The sequence below is a fragment of the Colletotrichum paranaense genome (assembly GCF_030867605.1).
Source record: "Colletotrichum paranaense strain IMI 384185 chromosome Unknown Scaffold_2.1, whole genome shotgun sequence".
NCBI lineage: Eukaryota > Fungi > Ascomycota > Sordariomycetes > Glomerellales > Glomerellaceae > Colletotrichum > Colletotrichum paranaense.
This window is the reverse complement of record NW_026848960.1, coordinates 186,825-205,499: the sequence shown is the minus strand read 5'-3', so window position 1 is coordinate 205,499 and position 18,675 is coordinate 186,825. Positions and strand designations below refer to the sequence as shown.

Here is an 18,675-nt window from a genome sequence, read left to right as displayed (position 1 = left end):
CAGAGCAAAAGCCAAAATCGCCCACACCTGTCAATGTTCAGTTGCGCAGTCTCTCACAGACTCAGAATAGCCACAACAACCTATTTTTCAACTCCAACAACCCAAAAGACCAAAAAGTGAACACAATAGGTGTTCAAAGGGCAAAATAAATGACCCCCACCCGATTTGAACGGATAACCTTTCGATGGCATCTCGACGAATGTCGAACTGGAGTCGAACGCGCTACCGTTGCGCCAGAGGGCCAGATACTGGTTGTTGAAGATTTGCGGAAAAAATGCCGCATATGGAGGGCCATAGCAGAATCGCCTGCGGCTTCGGAATCAGGGGACTGCCCGTCTGCGGGGTTCTGCTCCACCTGAGCCATTGAACACCCCAGTTCGGCCACAACCTAAACCACCACGTGGGCGCAACAACTCGACGTCGACGACGACGAACGGGAATTCTTCAACAAACGGAGACGCTTGGAGTGTGCTGTCTACTTGTAGATTGAATTGATAACGATGCTGCCGACATATCCGTCTACTTCACAAGTTCGCCAGTAACACGACGAGTTGTCAAAGCTCTTGCGAACCAGCCACCATGTGTTTGTGCATGGCATTTCCATTCAAGCGGCGTTCTCAGAGCCAGATTTCAGCCCGAACAACTTGTGACAGCGGGTGATCGGCATTCCATCTCGATTTCGATTTAGTATTACAAGCGCTTATCCCGCTGCCCGTTGATTGTGATGTGCGGTTTGGGCTCCAGCGATTTGAGTTGCTTGCATCGGAGCTCGATTACCGTCTTCGGCAGGCGGCAAGAAAACTGCCCTGGCACGACCTCCAAGCGACTCCAAAAATTCCAAGCCTCGGTCGCATGCACGGTCAGCAGCGTCCATCCTGGGCCTTGGGGTCGATGGCTTGTCAATTATGCTTTTGCTGGTTGGCGGGATTGCCCGTTCAATGTCCGAACCGACAACCTTCAACTTGGCAATGGCAGAATCATGAAACGAGCTGGATTTAGATTTCTTTAGCTGCCTCTTTCAGCGAGCAGCTTGAGCAACGACGATCTCCAGTATCTGTTGTGGACGTCGCCGCCAGCCGAGACTTGCGTATCTTTGAGGAACTGCTGTGTTATCGCAGACGTTCCCCATCAGTGTTACGCATGATTTCGAGGGCAGAACAGTGGGTAAAAGGTTTATGTATTACGGAGCCGTCGTCAGAGAGCTTCAAGGGCCCTCGCTCCTCAGTAAGACTAAAGTATATGCATGAAGTCATCCACGAGGCCGGCCAAATAGCCTGCCTCACAATTAAGTAGTAATCATCCCAGCCACCATCTCCCAGAGCTTTTCACCAATGCGCAAAATCCTCGCACTGAGAAACCCTCTTACAAGACAGCCTTGCCGAGGTTGGTGTTGAAGTTGGCATCCTTCATGGGCACGTTGGCGCTGCCAAAGTCGGTGTTGGTGAGCGCGGTGCGCGCGGCATCAGTGAGAGACTCCCACGCGATGAGGGGCTGCTGGCCGCCGACGTCGCTGGTGAAGATCATCTGGTGGTTGACGGGCCAGACGCTCTGGTAGCCGATACGGGGGCTGGTGCCGGTGTAGTCGATGCCCGAGGTCTTGGTGTCGTACTCGCCGTGCGCGGAGACGGCGACGCCGAGGACGGTGGCCGAGGTGGAGGCGGCGGACAGCCAGACGACGGCGTTCTCCCAGTCGTGGCGGTGGCCCAGGCCGGAGGAGGGTGAGTCCTTGGGCATGTAGTAGGAGTACATGATGGCGTAGGCGCCGTTGTAGGAGGCGCCACGGGCGTAGACCTGGCCGGTGCTGGAGGAGCATCCCCCGTTTGAGGAGCCGGAGGTGGCAAGGCCGCCGCTGTGGATAACGGGTTAGAGATGGACTGAGTGAGGTGCTTGGTTAAGTGAGGTGAACATACCCAGTGTCACCAGCAGCGTTCACGGCAGGGAAGGGCACGCAGCCATTGACGACCTTCAAGTAAGGCTTGTACTTGAGATACAAGCTACCGACGGTGCCTGAAGGAACGGTCTCGGGGAAGCCAACGACGGCATCGTGAGCAATGACGGCACGGCGTTCGAGAGGAGCGGCGGTGACTGTGCCGGCAGCGGCAGCGAGCCATGCACCGAGACGGAGGAGAGAAGGCGCCATCGTGAACCGAAGGTATGCTTGGATATGAAGAGGTGGCGAAGGAGGTGTGAGATGAAGAGGTAGATAAGTAGTCTCTCAGATGAACCAGGAGATCGTCTCTAAATATGTGTATCCGATGTCTGAAACTGTCACGACTGCAGATGACGGCTGTGACGTGGGGAATCTGACTCGGCGGAGGGAAAGAAGACTAGCAAACTTGGATGTTGTGATAGACCAGGCCTTGTTCCTGCGTCCGATCAGCGTCGTCTTGCATCTTATAGCTCCTCCCCCGACTCTCGTCGTCTTCTCGGTCCTCTCACGACATGCCATTCATCCACGCGGGCCAGAGAGAGGGTGTCAGCAAGGGGCCACAGCAACCAGGGCGACACGAACCAATATCCCACAAAGCTCATCATCTCCGAGGCTACGGCGCCCCCCTCTGAATGTTAGATGGTTAATCATTCGAGCATCTGAGCTTGTCTACGACCTCTTGACCCCGCCCGTGGCATGGCATTGCGACGCAATTGGGCCATGTGAGGTCTGTAAGGACAAGGGACAAATGCCGCGTGCCGGTGCTAGCAGCCCGAAGCCCCCTTCACCAGCTTCATGTTCTACCGTTCTATATAGCAGGACCCTTGAAAGGGAAAAACGGTCGGTATCGTGGAGTTAAGGGAACCACTGCGGCCAGCTGCCCGTTGGGGGCCACAAAGGAGAAGGTGGTTGGAGAGAAACTGAAGGAATAGGTAGGGGTGGTCATGGAGCGTTGCAGGCCATACTTGAAGGTGCCGAGCTGATCCCTGTCACGGTTCCTGGATCTGGCATCTTGTCCGCCGCCAGTGGGAGACCATGTAACCTCGATAATCCCCTCTCAGTCACTTTCCACCCCCGCTCGAGACGTCAAGTGCCATCAATGCTTCTTGGGTTTCCTCGGGGACAAACGCTTTGGCGGTGACGGGAAATCCACGCCGATAATGATACTGAGTTGAATAGCTGTGGAGTAGAATGAGTCCACGTTTCTACCGCTGGAGAGAAACTCATTTCTTGGCTCGGCCGAGTGGGATGGATCGAGAAGAGTGGAAGATTTATTGATGACTATATCGATGACTTCGCATATCGTTCAATGACAACAATTGACGAATGGCATGAAAGTCGCTTAAACCCAGCCTGCTTGCCTCAGCCGCAACACGCGGGTAACGTTATGCGTCTTGCGGGGAAAGATTTCGCCACACTCTGCGTATGATCTCAACTGGTAACAACAAAGGGAAACCGGGTTGCATCTGGTCGAATGGTAGGGCCACGCTGAATGATTGACCGTTTTACAACGGTTTCGATAGACGCTGGGGAAACCCACCGTGCCCGATTAAGGTCGTCGAACGAGTCACGAACGACTCGTGGCAGCGAGGGATATATGTCTACAGATCGTATAGGTGGAGCCGCATTGGTCGATGGCGGGTCGATTGGGATATTTCTTCTCTTTTAAGCCTCAGACAAGCTTCAAGTTCCACATGGCAATTGAAGGCGACTGGAAGCTATCGGGGATATGAGGGGGACTGTAGGTTCTTTTGCTGAGGAGATGAGTTGGTCCGGTCCGGTGACTTACTAGATGTGGTCCAGGCGTCGTGTTGCCCAATATTCTAATCTACTCGAGTCATGGTCTTCGGGTCCTACCGAAACGGCGGGTTCTCGGGGGCCTTCCGATGGGTTTTGATGAGGGCGACGAAGCGTGGTGAGGCGAGAATGCCGTAACAAAAAGCGTCTGCTAACCCGGATGGACCATCTTGAGGCTGAAGATATCTCGAGCCAAGACGAAAGGAGAAGGACAACAGCTCACCAGGGACACTTTGAAAGACCTCGTGTTCAGATTGTGAGTCAAGACCGACATGACTGTATGTATAGTATATTACACATCTAGATCTAACGAGAAACAGAGATAGAGAGAGGAATTGAGATGGGTATCACAAAGCTTTCCGAACATCGTAACAACTGTACGTGATAAATAATCGCCCTCCATAATACAAGTCAAGAGCAATTCGCCCTTTGGGGCTTTGTAACCCGAATCAAACAACCAGCCCAAGTTCGCTTTTCTTTTGAGTAACCATGAAACACATCAAGAAAGACATCACAAACATCGCATGCATCAACTAAAGTCCCACGATTCTCCCCACAACTCGTTCAAGTTCAATCCCAGTGCTTCAAGATTAAAGTCGGGATTGTATGACTGCGCCTTTGCCAACACACTGTCAGCGACGAGTGCTGGGAGTGCTGGGGAGAAGTCGTGGAGACTCACCTGCGGATCAATGGATGGTGGCATCCACGGCAGGGGTTGAGGCAGGAGCCCGTCCATCGCGTTCTGCGACGACGGGTAGCCCTGGAAGGAGAAGGGCGTCACCGACTGAGGAGGACGAGTTAGCCACTGTTCGGTTCTGAACGACGAAAACGACAACGGACGGGCGCGGTTGCTTACTTTTGGTCTCTCGGGAACTTCCAACCCGGGAATCTTGGACAGCTCTGATGGCTGGCTCGATACCGGAGGTTCCTGATTCGCCAGCAGCTTGTAGTGCAGGTTGACGAAACGTTCCGCAGACGATGCTTTGGCTTGTTCGGTGGTCTTTGTACCCAGGTGGGCTTCGAGAAGGCCGAGTGCCGAGCACATGATGGAGTAACCCCAGGGCTCGTTGTTGCCACAGCGGAGGATCCTGTCTTCCTTCATGTGGAGGCACTTCTCGAGGAGTTTGACGGTGTGTTGCGAGTTGATCATGATCATGTTTGTCGAGCCACGCGGCTGCAGCATGGTAACGCTGCAGAGATTGACGGCCGTGGTCAGCGCGTCCTCGCGGAGGAAGTTGAGGCTGCGAATACCCTGCTCGTAGAGCTTGTCGTGGAGCAGGACAATGTCTCGGGCGGCGTTGTAGTAGATGATCTCGGAGTACTGGTACTTGGCGTTGGATTTGCGAAGCTTCAGGAAAGGTTGGTGGAGGGGAACGATGTACTGGCGGAGTTGGATGTGGAGCAGAGTGTAGGCGAGAAGAGGTCTCTTGCCGCCGTGTGTGTTGTTGCTGTTGTGCTCCCAGGAGGGAAGGGAGTCGATTTCGTGCGTGATGTCGTTGGTGTAACGGATGACTTGGTCATAGTCCAGGTCTCCTGGCGGGCCGCAAAGGAGGCGGCTCAACTCCATGCGCAGCGGCAGACTCTGGCGGGCCAGATTCTGGTAGGAGGAGAAAGTGTACTCCTTGCCGTGCTTGGAAGGCGGGAGCTGCGTCGTGTCTTCGTCAAAGTCCTCATCGTCCAAATTTCTTGGTGGCTGCACATCGTAGTGTAACTGGCTCACAAGCGTGGGTAGTCCGTGATCGAAAGAGGCTTGCATGTCAAACTCTTGCACCGTCGCCCAGATCCTCCGTCTCATCTCCTGGTTGTAGACTGAAATCTTGCTGGCCCCCATGATGCCGGGTTCCCGGTGCAGTCCGACGGAGATGCCGTCCTGGATAAGAGCGCCGGAGTTCGTCCAGAAGCGCTTCTTCTTCACGGTGTTGACCCGCTTGGCGAGATACAGGAGGCAAGCAATCTGGTAGTGGATGAGCTTTCGGTGCTTCACACTCTGGTGATCTTGCCAATTTTCAACGGCCTTGATCCACTTTTCAGCGGCATTCTGGGCGTTGGAAATCATTCCAGTGAACCTCAAAGATTCGTGGGTGTGGATGCAGTTTGCTACTGCGCAGATGGAAAGGACGAGAGCGGTAAGTGCTGCGTAGCGGGATTCGGTTGGGTTCTCCCAGAACTCTGAGTACTCTCTGCGGAAGGTGGGAATGTGAATGATGCGGTGCATTTGCTCGAATTGGTCAATATAGACCTCGAGCAAAGCATCGCAGTGCTCCTTTGGTGGCAGAAGAGCCTCAAGCTGGGCGTCAGGCTGAAGGTAGAACTTGTCCCTGTCATCCTTGCGCTTCTTGCGGTCTTTCCGGTCATGAGCCTTCACGGGCTTGAGCCACTCATCTGCTGTCTCCTTCATGAAGGGGCACAGACCAGTCAACTGTAATGCAGTTAGATGAGAATTCTTCATTAGGATGAAAAAGGGCGTATATGAGCGAGAGAGACCTACCTCGATGAAAGCCATTGTGGCGTTGTGAGGACCAAAATACCGCGTTCGGAATTCCTTGCCCCTGAAAAAGCGGAGCTCTGACTTGTCTCCATCACCATACTGATGCCAGCATGACTGAAGCTCTGAGTTGTTTGCGCAAGGGTCGGCTGGTGCTTCATTGGTCTCATCCTTTTGAGTGAGTGGCGAGTTGGTGCCGGCAATTGTGCTTCCATCGAATGAGGACATGGCCTGTCGTGTGAGCTGAGTCTTGAGCTGAGCGACCTCGAGCTCGAGACGGCGAATGCGGTCGTGATCCTTGGCCGCCTCGCGGATAAGAGAAACATCGGCTTCCTTGCCGGGAACAGCCAGCTCGCCATTCCTCCGTGAGTCGAGCTGGGCAAAGGCAGGCGGAACGCCAGAGCTGGCGTTCAACACAGCACCCGACTTGGTCTCATACGTGCAGCGATCCGGCGTGCCGCTCTTCAGGCACCGCTGGCACGGGTAGCCTCTGTCACAAGACAGCTTCCTCCGGCGACACTCCAGACAGCTTAGACGCACTCGTTGGCGCTTGCGGGGGTGCTGTGAGTTCTCATCGTCTTCGCGTGAGTTAGCGGGAGACAGACTCCCACCGTCATCCACTGAGGGAGACATTGTATCGTTGGCTGAATTCATGGTGTTGATGCGGCTCAATCTTGTAGCGCGGGAGGCGAAAATGATCAAAAACGAAGGGAAAATGTACCGCGCGTGAGACACAGGCCACGGCCACGGTTATATCAATCAGTACCGAGTTACAAATGGATTAGCCTCCGGTCCGGAGTGGGCACATTCTACCCGCCGCTCGCTGTCAAGATGTGCTCGAAATCCAAGGGAAGAAACTTCCCCCTGTCAGTCAGCGAACGCTACCGCCGAGCGAGCGTCGTCAGTGTCTTAACAGTTTTTGCATGGAAATTGTATGGGAAGATGTTAAGCCTTGGCAGGATAGCTTACATAAGGCCGACAATTCCGAGCACCGAGGTGCTAGAACCGAGCCCCTCCGAGTGATGCTTTCCACTTTTATGGCAGTCAGATATGGGGCATCTGATAAGATTAGATCGGCCCTTCCCCTCTCAAAGGTCCCCATTCTTGACTCACACGACAGGGATTAAGATCAGATAAAAATTTTGTTCACTAGCACCCACCTCAGCTGCAACCCACAAGCCGACCGAACATGGGGATGAGCCGACGCAAGACGCGTTGTTCCCACCATCTTTACCTAAAATGAACAAGGCCTTCATCTTCCATCATTCACGCAGATGTTCACGGCGATCCACGATCACGAGAATTCCCCCGACCGTCCCTCTCTTTCTCTCTGCCTGCTGGCCCTCATTTTACAAGTTCGTTCACCACGACAGACAGCAGCAAGACACGACCTTGACGCAGCAAAAGACGCGACGAAAACGCGGCTTGGCTAGGCTCAGCAAAGTCAATCTGTACTCGACGATCGATGTCTCGTGACACACACCATTGAGCGGTAAAGGGAGCCGTCAATGCCACGCGAGTCACCGTTGCATCCTCCCAAAAAATGCCTCTAATGTCGTCAGAACGTTTCCAGGAATACCTGCTCTATCCGTACTGGCGGACCATGCAGAAATCAGGGCTGTGCCACACCGACTGCCACTAGTCCTGCCGACGAGCCCGGTCTTCGCGATGGACCTTCTCCATCAATGGATCTTTTTTGTCATTCAATCCCTCGGGAATGCCTTGGCGCCAACCTCTTTCATCAGGTCGAAATATCCGGTTCAAGGTTGTCTGCACTGTGCACTGCAAGCTTGCATCACAACGAGGGATATTCGAACCTGAAGAAGACAGACTCTGGACGTGAATGGGGGAGACGACCAACGAGATCGACAGGTCACAAAACACTAAATCTGTCAAACATGACAACTTGACAAGCATGGAAGTTGCTGGCAACGACACATCTCAACAGGGAAAGTGTCAAACGGTGGTCTCCCCAGCTACAACGGACAACGTTGTTGTCGGGTCCCGAATCCCGAACCCTTCCATCCATTCTGGCCATTCTGGTGGGATGTCCCCGACTCTGAACTTTTGAGGATTCTTTCCTGTCCAAGACATGGGACTGGGGCCCAGTCATGCGGGCCAGTCGTTAATCACTTGTGGAGAAAAGTCTTCCCAGCTGCAACGAGTCGAGGCCATTCACGTTCCCTTGCAGATTGGGGACCCCATCCGCTCCAGTCGACACGAACGGACACCCCACGCCAAAAGGCCCAGAAACCTTTTTGCAGACCTGCGGACTCTGCACTACATCGCGCGATCGTCCACGCAGCGGCGGCTACGCAACCGCAACCTTCAATCCTCGCGGCGATTTTTCTTCAACCCACAAGTATTTTCTTATCAGATCAAGACATCCCTGTCACCACGGATCATCGCTCCGAGATCGGTGCATGGGCCGACGTGAGCTAATGTGCCACATGGAGGCGTTCAAGCGTTTCAAGGAGATCGACGTCAAACACTGCACAGAATGCTTGCTTAACTGCGCGACACACAGCCGCCATGGCCCCGGTGTATTGTAGCACGCTGAGACGTGAACTGGGGCGGATGCGAGCCCGTGGCGATTGTTTAGTTTCTTCTGCTTCTCGTCACGAAGAGTCGTGGCTTTTTCGCAAAATAAACCACCCGATCGTTGGGATTTCTTTCTTTGAGGTTGCCGATTGATGATTGCGATGCAGTAACGGTGTTTGGCGGACTTTGTACGATGCTTCTCTCTTTCTTTACTCTGACCGGATTGCTGGCGATCGTCGGAGCCTTTCACATCCCTGGCAGGGGCTTCGATCGGTTTATTTCCATCTGGCTGGAAAACCAGGCGCGTCTGCCCACATCCCTTGATGGCCTACCCCATTCGCTAACGTTGGTTACTCGACAGGATTTCGCCAAAGTCGTTAAAGATTCCCACATTGCTGATCTCAAGAAGGACGGGATTTTGCTCACCAATTACTACGCGCATACCCACCCCAGTCAGGCCAACTACATTGCAGCTCTTGCTGGAGACTACTTTGGTCTGAACCATGACGAACCGGTCCGACTGCCGTTAAACATATCGACCATCGTGGATCTTCTCGACTGGAGGGGTTTGTCATGGAAGGCGTACATGGAAGACATCCCTGGCCCAGGTTACTTGGCTGCTGCCAGCGATGGCCAAACGGGTGATGGAAAGTGGGACTACGTACGGAAACACAAGTTGGTTTGCCCAGGGTCCTGCTGGATCCGCCGATGCTAATATCGTATCAGCCCCTTCGTGTCATTTGACTCCATCAACCTGAACGGATCCCGCCTGCTCAATATCGAAGGGTTTGACGACTTCAAGACCGACTTCGAGAAGAAGAAGGTGCCTCAATGGGTATTTATGTCTCCCAACCAAATGAACGATGGCCACAATACGTCTCTGGAGTATGCCACAAAATGGGCACAGGATTTCCTGAAGCCAATGTTAGTCCCGGGCGCCTTCAAAGAGCGCACGCTCATCCAACTCACCTACGACGAGTCTGACGATCACGGAAAACCAAACAAGATTGCGTCACTACTCTTGGGCAGCGCACTCCCCCAAGACAGGAGAGGGACGGAAGACAAGACCTTCTATACACACTACTCAATGTTGTCAACAGTCCAGTTCAACTGGGAGACGCCAAATCTGGGCCGGTACGACGTTGGGGCCAATATCTTTCAGTTCGTGCAAGACCTCGGTAGCAGAGTGCTTGTACCGAACAAAGATCCACCCAATATGGCCTCTGTGAACAATTCGGAATCGTACTTTGGACCACTTAATGGGGATGCGAGCAAGTTCCGTCCCTACCCACCCCCGAATCTTGCTCTCAATGGCTCCAGTGGACTTCCAATTCTGGAGCACACTCGTCTACAATGGGTCTTCCACAACCAGCCGACTCCATACGACGGGAATGGTACTCTTTACGATGCCAATTCCCAACCTCAGTACATCCCACAAGCCGTTCAATAGACTTGGTCGGATGCGAGGCCGAAGCTCATCCCACGGGCTCGCATATGGGATTGTTCAAGGAACGGCCGCAATATCATATGGGACACACGCAAGGTTGAGACGTCTTGCCTGATTCGGAGGAATTCGAGTCCGTCATCTTCAACCCCCATGGGCGCTACCAACCAGAGTAACATCGCGAGAAAACGATCTTTCGATCCACGTTGATACAGCTCGATATCTCGAACACAAACGCGCGATGTGCTCTGCGATTTGAGCTACTCGACCATCTGATAATGACAGACGTTCCCAGCTTATCATAAAGATGCTGGACGATCTCCCAAGGTCCATCAAAGAATCTTTGCGCGGGATACCCCAGACGGTCAGCGGATGGCTATTTTAGAGCAAGCCACCGGACGGTCCTCAAGCATGAAGTGTGGGAGTCGACACCGATGAAATCAATGAAGTCGATGTCTGGGATGCACTTGGCGCATGTGGTACTCTCCAGAGATACCGAGCTGGCAGTCGGCGCTCTAGTGTCCCGGGTCGATGATGATGGGGAAGCAGATTTCGATTGTCGACAACTCAGAGTTTGGAAATGCCAGTCCGTTTGCGTCACGCCTTTCGGAGGCTGGTTGGCCGACGGTAGGCTTGGGACATCTTTCAAGCTTGGGAATGTGATTGTTTGTAACACCTCGACAGCCTCCGCCACAGTCCTGCTTTTCGGCGGTCCCATATTGCCCACGTTATACCATTTTGCCCATGTTACACAGCCGGGCTTGTCGCCAACGGCGTCATGGCCTGCGCCTCGCGGCATTTGAGCAGCAAGTTTCAACGGCGAGACGAAAGGATGGCGGGCATATGTAGTCGCAATCAATCTATTCCATTTTACTATCGATCCAGATCGATCTGGCTTGTCGCCTTGCCTGAAGCGCGAGAAGAAGGCATTTCATTGTAGTCCGTACCTGCTCAGATGCCAGCTCGAAAGACCCGTCAGCGAACTGTGTCGACGGACCAGCCTCCGGAAGATGCGGAACGTCCGGCAAAGAGAATGTCTTGATCTCGCGGTCCGTCTCAAGATGGACTAAGAGCTGGTCGATCCGTAGCAATTTCGGTAGACGGGAGATGCACACTACCCGCAGCATCGCCCTTCTCATGAGTCGTCTATAATCCTGAGACGATCGATGGAGACATGGTCAGAGAACAACGGGAAGCGGGAATTGATTCGGCACAGAAGCGGAATCAGAACGGACGGACTCGCAAGAAGTGAGCCAACGGGAGAAGCTCCCGTGTCTTCATATGACTCAAGGTTATTTGAAGCGTCAAAACAGTAGCCTGATTTAGATGGATTCCTCATTTAGAAGATGCTTCTGAATCGTGGTAGTTCTTCTAGACGCAGGCCGAGCACAAGACTACCATCGTGAACTATGTTGACGTGCTCATTCAATCGTGCCTACTTTCTTAACATCCAAACTGATTCAGTCTGCCCAATCGCGCCGACTCGCCGACCCATGCCAACAAAGTTCCACGCCAGCCACCCGCTGAGCCATCAATGATGCGACTTGCAGAGCATAATACCATCTTAGCGTTCTCCAGGTAGAGCCGTCTTTGCGCTTGCGTACTAGCGCCAGGAGTTGGAGGGAGCGGCGCATCACTAACAACACGAGGGAATCTAGTCCCTGATCCGTCGTGGAATGTCTATGGAATGAATATGCCGGTTTTTACGCACGAAATTTTACTTCCCTCCATATTGTTGAAGGCCGATTCTTGCGCCCGGTGGCTGCCATTGAGCCACCGCCAGACACGCCCAAATCCCCCGCCCTCGAAGCATTTCGACGTCACCACGGGAAACCCTCAAGGTGGTAGTCTAGGTTGAACCGTATGCTACGAGAAGTGCCGGGCCTGCAGATCCCCCGCAGGCAGAGAGACATGCACGTAGCCGTGGGGCGTGGATGCCGACACAGTTCTGGGAGAGACATTTCCTCCCCTCATCAAGAGATACTTGACGATCACGCGTCGGCACAACCGAAGCACAAAAAGAAGCGTTACCCGCAACGGGCATGCTGCTATTTGAATTGCTGACGGGCACTTTTGGCACGTTGGAAGCCGTCTCTGTACCACTGTTTCGTATCCAGCTTGCCATCGTGTAACAAAAGCCTCCCGTTGGACTCAAGAAGGGAAGGCAATTACCCAATATACCAACTATTGGCGGGTGCCGCTTGAACATCCCGACATACTGCGCGATGCTCGATCAGATGTCAGTGCTGTGTCATCTCTTGCGCTAGCAATTTGGCCTGGCGTTGCGCTGGTCTCTGGTTCTCCCGTGCTAGATGCATCTGAAAGTCTGAGAATGATGGCCGATGCCAGTCTGCCTGGCTTGGCTCTGGGATCTCCTTTGGCCGAGACTCTTGTATCCCTGCATGGATCGACGCTGCATTTTGATTACATACACCATCCCGAGGCACGGACATACACTCAAGGCCTTCTCAATTGCCGCGATTGTTCATCCTTTGTTCCTTCGGGTGGGGAGGCACGGGAGGGCATTGCACAAAGAAGATTAGGAAGCTTTTCGCAAGTGGGAGTGGGGATATAGGTAAGGCTTATGATTCAGGGCACCGCGTTTTCTTCTCTAGCCTCATGGTGTTGTCCGTGTTGTGCTGAGGTTTCTCCGCAAATTCGATGAAGCTTAGCAAGCCTGCCGTGCAAAAAGGCAAACATGATCAGTACAGCCACAGAGCACAATGACTTGGGCTCTCTTCAGGTCGGCAAGCATCATTACTTTTTGGAGTGGCTTTTAGAGAGACAGGGGGGAGGGGTAGTCTCATCCCACCGGCTGGCTTTTCATCTTTGCGGCAAGCTCATGTTCCTGATCCTGCTCCTCCACGGCAAGACCATGATGGCGATGGATGGAAAACCCCCGAGAGTCCCAGAGGAGCATTCCTGACCTCCGGTACTACGGGACCTGCACAAAATCGTCGCGCCCGGAACAACCTCAAGCAAATCACCACCAAACGCATGGACGCAGGACCCACTGCCACGAGGTCCGATTGTCTCTCCCGTCGATCCTTGGCTCCGCAACCACAGACTGGGCTCATCGACCAGTTACACCCGCACGAAAAAGGGTATCACAGACTTTTCCCTGAAGGTTCGACGGGAAGAGACCCCTGATCCATGACACAGCTGCATCTTTCCAGTTCCTCCATGCGCGTGTGAAGGCTTCATCTGCGTAAGGATGCTGGGGGGTTCTTGTAATGGGTTGTTGGAGAACGGCTTCGCGGAGCCAAGTAAAGTAGGCTGGCTATCTACTGGTTTTGTTATTGACTCTCGAACCCGTTACCCGTACCCTCCTCCCCGGCCGGACTGTCTTGGTTTACCTAGATGGGCTTACTTCACTAGGAGTTAATAGGCCACGAACTAATCAGCACACTAAGACCGGATGTGCCCAACTAACCTTAGAGTTTGCCCTTATCATTGGCTTTTTTTCCCGGCAGCTTCCCCTGAAGAAGTGGTGCCTGCTCGGACGGCAGCCCATGCATCCGCTGCCTTATATCGTAGATGTCCTTCCCACGTTGGCCGGCCCCCAATCGTCCTAGTTGATATGACAAACGTCTGTGGTTGTCCGTCAAACCATTTGAGGCAGATTCGTCCTGGTCACGACGATCACTTTTCTGTCTCTTTCCGTCTTTCCCTTCTCTACCGCCCTCTCGGACACCATCACCAGCATCATTCGCCATGAGACATTCATTACTGCTCGGCGTCGCAGTCGCCTTCCTTGGTGCTGTGCAAGGTTCTCTGTTGGAGTTCGCGGCCAAGTTGCCCCAGTGTGGGGTAGGTTTTCCCCCTTCCATTGCTCAGATTTATGAGACCTGGCTGACATCATTCCCATCATCTAGCTGGAGTGTACACTTGAAAAGTTACCACTATCGGCGTGTAAGGTTGCGACAAACGATACTTGCATATGCAGTGATTACAACCTGCGGATGAGCGTGCAAACATGTCTCGTCCAGCGGTGCAAGAAGCTAGAAGCCATAGGTAAGGCTTTCCTATCAACTAATCACAGATGCAGAAGATGAACTGACAGCGAACACAGACGTTGCAAGGATAGAAGCTGAAGCATGCCAACGTCCGGTTCGTGAGCGAAAGGTGGACATCATGGTACCACTCATCCTTCAGATTACCGGGATACTCGTGGTCCCGTTACGGTTATACGCGAGGTGGACGACGATGCATCGATTCGAGGCCGACGACTGGATCATGATGTTTTGCGGCGTACGTTGCATCGATCATAAATATTGAGTGGGCATATTCTGACAGACTATAGGCTATGTTTGTCGTTTTTGTCGTCGTCGGACAGCTTGGTAAGTCTAGCATTTGTTCGATCCTATGGTCCTTACTAACAGCCACACAGCCGGTCACGTTGCCTTTGGAGAAGACGTCTGGATGGTCGAGCCAGATGAACTCACCTTAGGATTAAAGGTTAGAGGGAAAATCACACACGAATGATACATCAGATACTAACCTTTGCAGCTCTTCTTCATCGACGAAAGCATGTACCTCGCCTGCCTAGGCCTAACCAAGATCTCAGTACTCTTCTTCTACCTCAGGATCTTTCCGAACAAGTCCTTCCGATGGGCAACGTACGCGACCATGACATTCATCATAATATCGACCACGGTGATTCTCTTCATGCAGATCTTCCAGTGCATCCCCTTGGATTTCAACTGGGTTGGCTGGAAAGGAGACTACGGTCCGCACCACTGTCTGAACATCAACACACTAGTTTTTGTGGCTGCCGGGCTGAGCATCAGCCACGACCTCATTATTCTCGCCTTGCCTCTTCCGCTGCTGTGGCACCTCAACACTTCGAAGCGCTCCAAGATAGGCATCCTGTTCATGTTCAGTCTCGGCATCTTCGTCCTCATCACCTCATGCATCCGGCTCCGCTACATCGTCTCGTTTACGCAATCACTCAACCCGACGTGGGACTTCACGGACCCCCTCATCTGGTCCGGTCTCGAGGCTTCCGTCTCCATGATCGTCGTGTGTCTCCCCGCGCTCCGGATTTTGCTGAAGCGCGGCTGTCCCAAGCTGTTCAGCACGATTGGCACCGCGGGGCCCCACTCGGCGCCGAAGAAAAGTTCCAACACGTCATCTCGGAAGGCGTACGCCATGAAGGCGGCCGAAGATGGCGATGGAGACGGAGAAGGAAACTACAACGCGATGAACGAAAGGGACGAAGAGGTCGCCGACGCACAGTACGCCGCGAGCGAAGCGAGGGCCGCGAGGAGGATGGCTGAGAAGAGGAGCAAGTTCTTCTCGTTTCGGTCGACGACCGTGGAACCGAACGAGAGCGAGATCGAGCTGGAGTTGGGCGACAAGATGCGGGGCGAGGTCAGGACGCAGATCCGGTGCCATGATGGGGAGTCTGCTTCGAGGGGGAGCTCTATTGAATCCGGGATTCATGTGAGGACGACGACAACTATCCACGACGCAAATGGGAAGACATTCTGAGACGTCAGATGGGATGGACGATTACGCATACACGAGTAGGTCTAGGGGATTCGATTTTTTTGCATTGTTTTCGCTCTGGAAACTACAGTACTTAGGAGACGGATGATACCATTGCATCGCAAGGCGTTGGATTTACTCAAGGGGAATTCTCTACAGGAAAACATGTATGGATATAGTGAAAAAAGTAATATCATGTTTAACTATCAGTATACCTGAATGGCTTCTAAGACGAGCAGATTTTGATCGATTGTAATAAGATAGATGTCTCAAGGGCAACAAAAAAGGTGTATCGAGTGAAGACCGACTCGAGTCCGACGATTAGACGACGATTTACTTGCCAAGAAAGGCGTTCGTTCATCCGGGGTCTCCCATAGTCCACAACTAGGGCTTGTTTCATCAATTCAACGTCTCTCTGAACACCGCATGGGCCGCTGACAAGGATGAATCTGGTGTAAAGTACGTGTACATAAAATAGCTCATAACGTGCCCGAAGATTCTCGTCCCAACAATGGCCTGATTCCATCAAGGTTTCGTAAGAGGGGATGGGGATTGGTCGATAAGTTAGGGAATGATCCGGCTCCGCGTGCGATTTTTGGCCGTTCGGCGGAGTGACTTATGATCGGGGGGAGAAGGCGGGGAGAAAGATGCAGAGAAGAAGTTTGTTTGTCATTGCCGTTGAACAAGCATGTTTTCTGCGTCTCATATGTCCCGTCATATGAGACGCCAGAGGTATCTTGAAGGGCTCGGCTCGGAGGGATTGGGTGGTGTGTCGTTGGGTAGCCCAGGTTATCTTACGGCACTGCAGACTGATCGTTGCGCAGTAACAGAGCAATTCTTGGTTTGAGAGCAGCTACACGATGATCATTGCAACATCACGAATTGAGGGGTCAACCGCTGAGATGAGCAAGTTTGGCTCAGCTTTGTGGCACCTTTGTGACCATCTCTTCCCATGTTGGTCGGATACTTGGTGACTTTCCCTAGATTCGACAATGAAGTGATGTGAGTATAATGTTCATGATCTACGCAGATAGATGATCCGTAATGTCAATCAGAAAAGGGAGTGAGAGGTTGACCCCCTCACCTCGGGCCAACGCCGTTGCAATAATCCCAACGACTGTGAACTCTCTATTCTCAAGTCTCCACTGTTCGATGTGAATTAGGGCGAATCATCGATAGTCTTGATGAACTGAGGCTATTGAATGATCTTCGGTCCAGGAAAACGCATTTTGGTTGCGTGCAGGCGTGGACCGACTTTTTGTTGAGCCCCTCGATCACAAGCATCTAATTGAGAGTATGGCTCGACAGTTGAGGCTCAAGTACCCTAGTCACATCGTTGGTATGGTAGTGGCGGGTTGAGGCACCTTCTGATAGTAGAAAAATCCCATAGTGATCATGCTAAGCCGCGGTCCCTCTTGATACCCCATTGATGCGCACGACAGAGCTCATAGAGTACGTCCAAGATGGGTGTTGCTACAGATCGCTTGTGTGCTTCTCGGCAGATTTCACCAAGGATATTTTCGTGCTCAATCAGGTTTCCCTGGAGAGTATCAGTGAATAAAGCCGTACCAAGTCAAGCTCATGGGTGGAGGGGAAAGTGGAGGAGTCATACCTTATCAAAATCTACTTGCATGCTGGGTTCAATATTCTCATCGATTGGATTCATCTCTATAGCCTGTGTCATGGCGCTTGATGGGATATTGTGACCTGTAGCAGCAGCTACTGCGATTACTTCTTTCATGGCCGGTACGACCAAAGAGTACATGGAAGCATCCGCCGTCCGTAGCTGGCTAGCGTTCACCCTCGTTAAAGCACAGATGGGGTTGAACGAAGCATTGTAGACGAGTTTGATCCACCGGTCGAAATCGACGTCTGGCTTATAGAGGCATACCGTCTTACCTCCGGCACTATACATCTCAATGAAGCGTCTGGCGGCGTGTTGCTGTTCTTCCAGGTCGATGTTGGGGTTGCGAAAAGCGCCGATGTGGAGGAGATCGGGCTGCTTCTGTTCGACGACGCCTGGTGAATGCTCGTGCGCGTCGATACGGCTTACTCCAGAGAGAACAATGGTTGTAGGGAAGCGACTGAAGAAGGGTAGTTGGATGTTTATGCCGTTTTGGATGAGTACGATGACCGTCCGGCCTGGGACGACGGCTGGAGCGATGATGTCTGGCAGGCTTGGACCGGCGTCTGGGACGTTCTTGGTGCAGCAAACGACGTAGTCAAAAACGCTATCAGAGCCCGAGTTTGTTGATGCCGGGACGCTATTCAAGACTAAGGGGATCGCGAGTACCATGAGCGACATGGTGAGAAGAAAACCAGGTTAATGGAACTGACCTTCGGTAGGCCGCCAGCCTTCTTTGTCGCCGTGTTCGCAAGACTTCATCGTAAATCCATTGCGCTTCACGACATCGAAGTTGGAGCGGAGGACTGCGGAGACCCGAGCCAATCCTCCGGCTTCGAGGTTGAGAGCGGCGATTGTGCCGATGCCTCCACATCCGACAAGGAGGACGCGCGCTTTGTCGGATGTCATTTTGAAGACCGTGATCCTGCGTATGCCTGAAGGTTGTTCCAAAGTTTCTTGAGAAGAATCTGTGAATGAATCATTCTTCTGGACGACCGCCAGGCAATATCATCCCTGGCAGCAACGGCACATTCGAACGGGGCTAGATCCGGGACCGGACCGGCTTTTGGCTGACTGTTACCCCGCACCCCACCATATAGACCCACAATCAGGCCCGGACCGGCTCCAAGGCGCTCGGCGGCTTCATCCGAAGCGCATGGGTTTCTTCTACATATCACTTCTCTCGTGACGGCAGTATGATCTTAGAAAGACATGCAGCCTGCAATGCGGTTTACTATTGGCCGCAAGTGCAATCTTCCAAGGACCCAGGGGCTTTTCAGGCTATGTGACGACTATATTCATCACGAGTCGCCGTTGTTACTCTGATGCGAGTCCGGATCGTTGCCTCTCAGCCTCTACTTGAG

The 18,675-nt window shown here is 53.0% G+C and overlaps 8 protein-coding genes across 8 annotated transcripts; 3 read left to right on the top strand and 5 right to left on the bottom strand.

The window, feature by feature from the left end:
- Window positions 1–700: 700 nt before the first annotated feature.
- On the bottom strand, window positions 701–997 carry CPAR01_01931 (uncharacterized protein; the record flags this gene model as incomplete). Its single annotated transcript, XM_060486219.1, has 1 exon — window positions 701–997. A coding segment is annotated over one exon (297 nt), but the record flags the coding sequence as incomplete, so codon positions are not given.
- A 365-nt stretch (window positions 998–1,362) lies between these two features.
- On the bottom strand, window positions 1,363–2,140 carry CPAR01_01930 (necrosis inducing protein; the record flags this gene model as incomplete). The annotated part of the gene is made up of 2 exons (XM_060486218.1): window positions 1,363–1,849; window positions 1,911–2,140. The coding sequence occupies 2 exons, from the start codon at window positions 2,138–2,140 to the stop codon at window positions 1,363–1,365; spliced, it is 717 nt and encodes a 238-aa protein (XP_060353546.1).
- A 2,116-nt stretch (window positions 2,141–4,256) lies between these two features.
- CPAR01_01929 (uncharacterized protein) lies at window positions 4,257–6,866 on the bottom strand (the record flags this gene model as incomplete). Its single annotated transcript, XM_060486217.1, has 2 exons — window positions 4,257–6,146; window positions 6,216–6,866. 2 exons carry the CDS (start codon window positions 6,864–6,866, stop codon window positions 4,257–4,259), a joined length of 2,541 nt encoding a protein of 846 aa, XP_060353545.1.
- A 1,438-nt stretch (window positions 6,867–8,304) lies between these two features.
- On the top strand, window positions 8,305–8,649 carry CPAR01_01928 (uncharacterized protein; the record flags this gene model as incomplete). Its single annotated transcript, XM_060486216.1, has 1 exon — window positions 8,305–8,649. One exon carries the CDS (start codon window positions 8,305–8,307, stop codon window positions 8,647–8,649), a length of 345 nt encoding a protein of 114 aa, XP_060353544.1.
- A 297-nt stretch (window positions 8,650–8,946) lies between these two features.
- On the top strand, window positions 8,947–10,203 carry CPAR01_01927 (phosphoesterase; the record flags this gene model as incomplete). Its single annotated transcript, XM_060486215.1, has 2 exons — window positions 8,947–9,428; window positions 9,480–10,203. 2 exons carry the CDS (start codon window positions 8,947–8,949, stop codon window positions 10,201–10,203), a joined length of 1,206 nt encoding a protein of 401 aa, XP_060353543.1.
- Window positions 10,204–12,046: 1,843 nt separating this feature from the next.
- Window positions 12,047–12,406, bottom strand: CPAR01_01926 (uncharacterized protein; the record flags this gene model as incomplete). The annotated part of the gene is made up of 1 exon (XM_060486214.1): window positions 12,047–12,406. One exon carries the CDS (start codon window positions 12,404–12,406, stop codon window positions 12,047–12,049), a length of 360 nt encoding a protein of 119 aa, XP_060353542.1.
- A 1,505-nt stretch (window positions 12,407–13,911) lies between these two features.
- Window positions 13,912–15,690, top strand: CPAR01_01925 (CFEM domain-containing protein; the record flags this gene model as incomplete). The annotated part of the gene is made up of 6 exons (XM_060486213.1): window positions 13,912–14,007; window positions 14,073–14,211; window positions 14,270–14,448; window positions 14,501–14,537; window positions 14,588–14,655; window positions 14,707–15,690. 6 exons carry the CDS (start codon window positions 13,912–13,914, stop codon window positions 15,688–15,690), a joined length of 1,503 nt encoding a protein of 500 aa, XP_060353541.1.
- A 1,390-nt stretch (window positions 15,691–17,080) lies between these two features.
- CPAR01_01924 (uncharacterized protein) lies at window positions 17,081–18,220 on the bottom strand (the record flags this gene model as incomplete). The annotated part of the gene is made up of 3 exons (XM_060486212.1): window positions 17,081–17,227; window positions 17,300–17,961; window positions 18,025–18,220. The coding sequence occupies 3 exons, from the start codon at window positions 18,218–18,220 to the stop codon at window positions 17,081–17,083; spliced, it is 1,005 nt and encodes a 334-aa protein (XP_060353540.1).
- Between the last annotated feature and the right edge of the window lie 455 nt (window positions 18,221–18,675).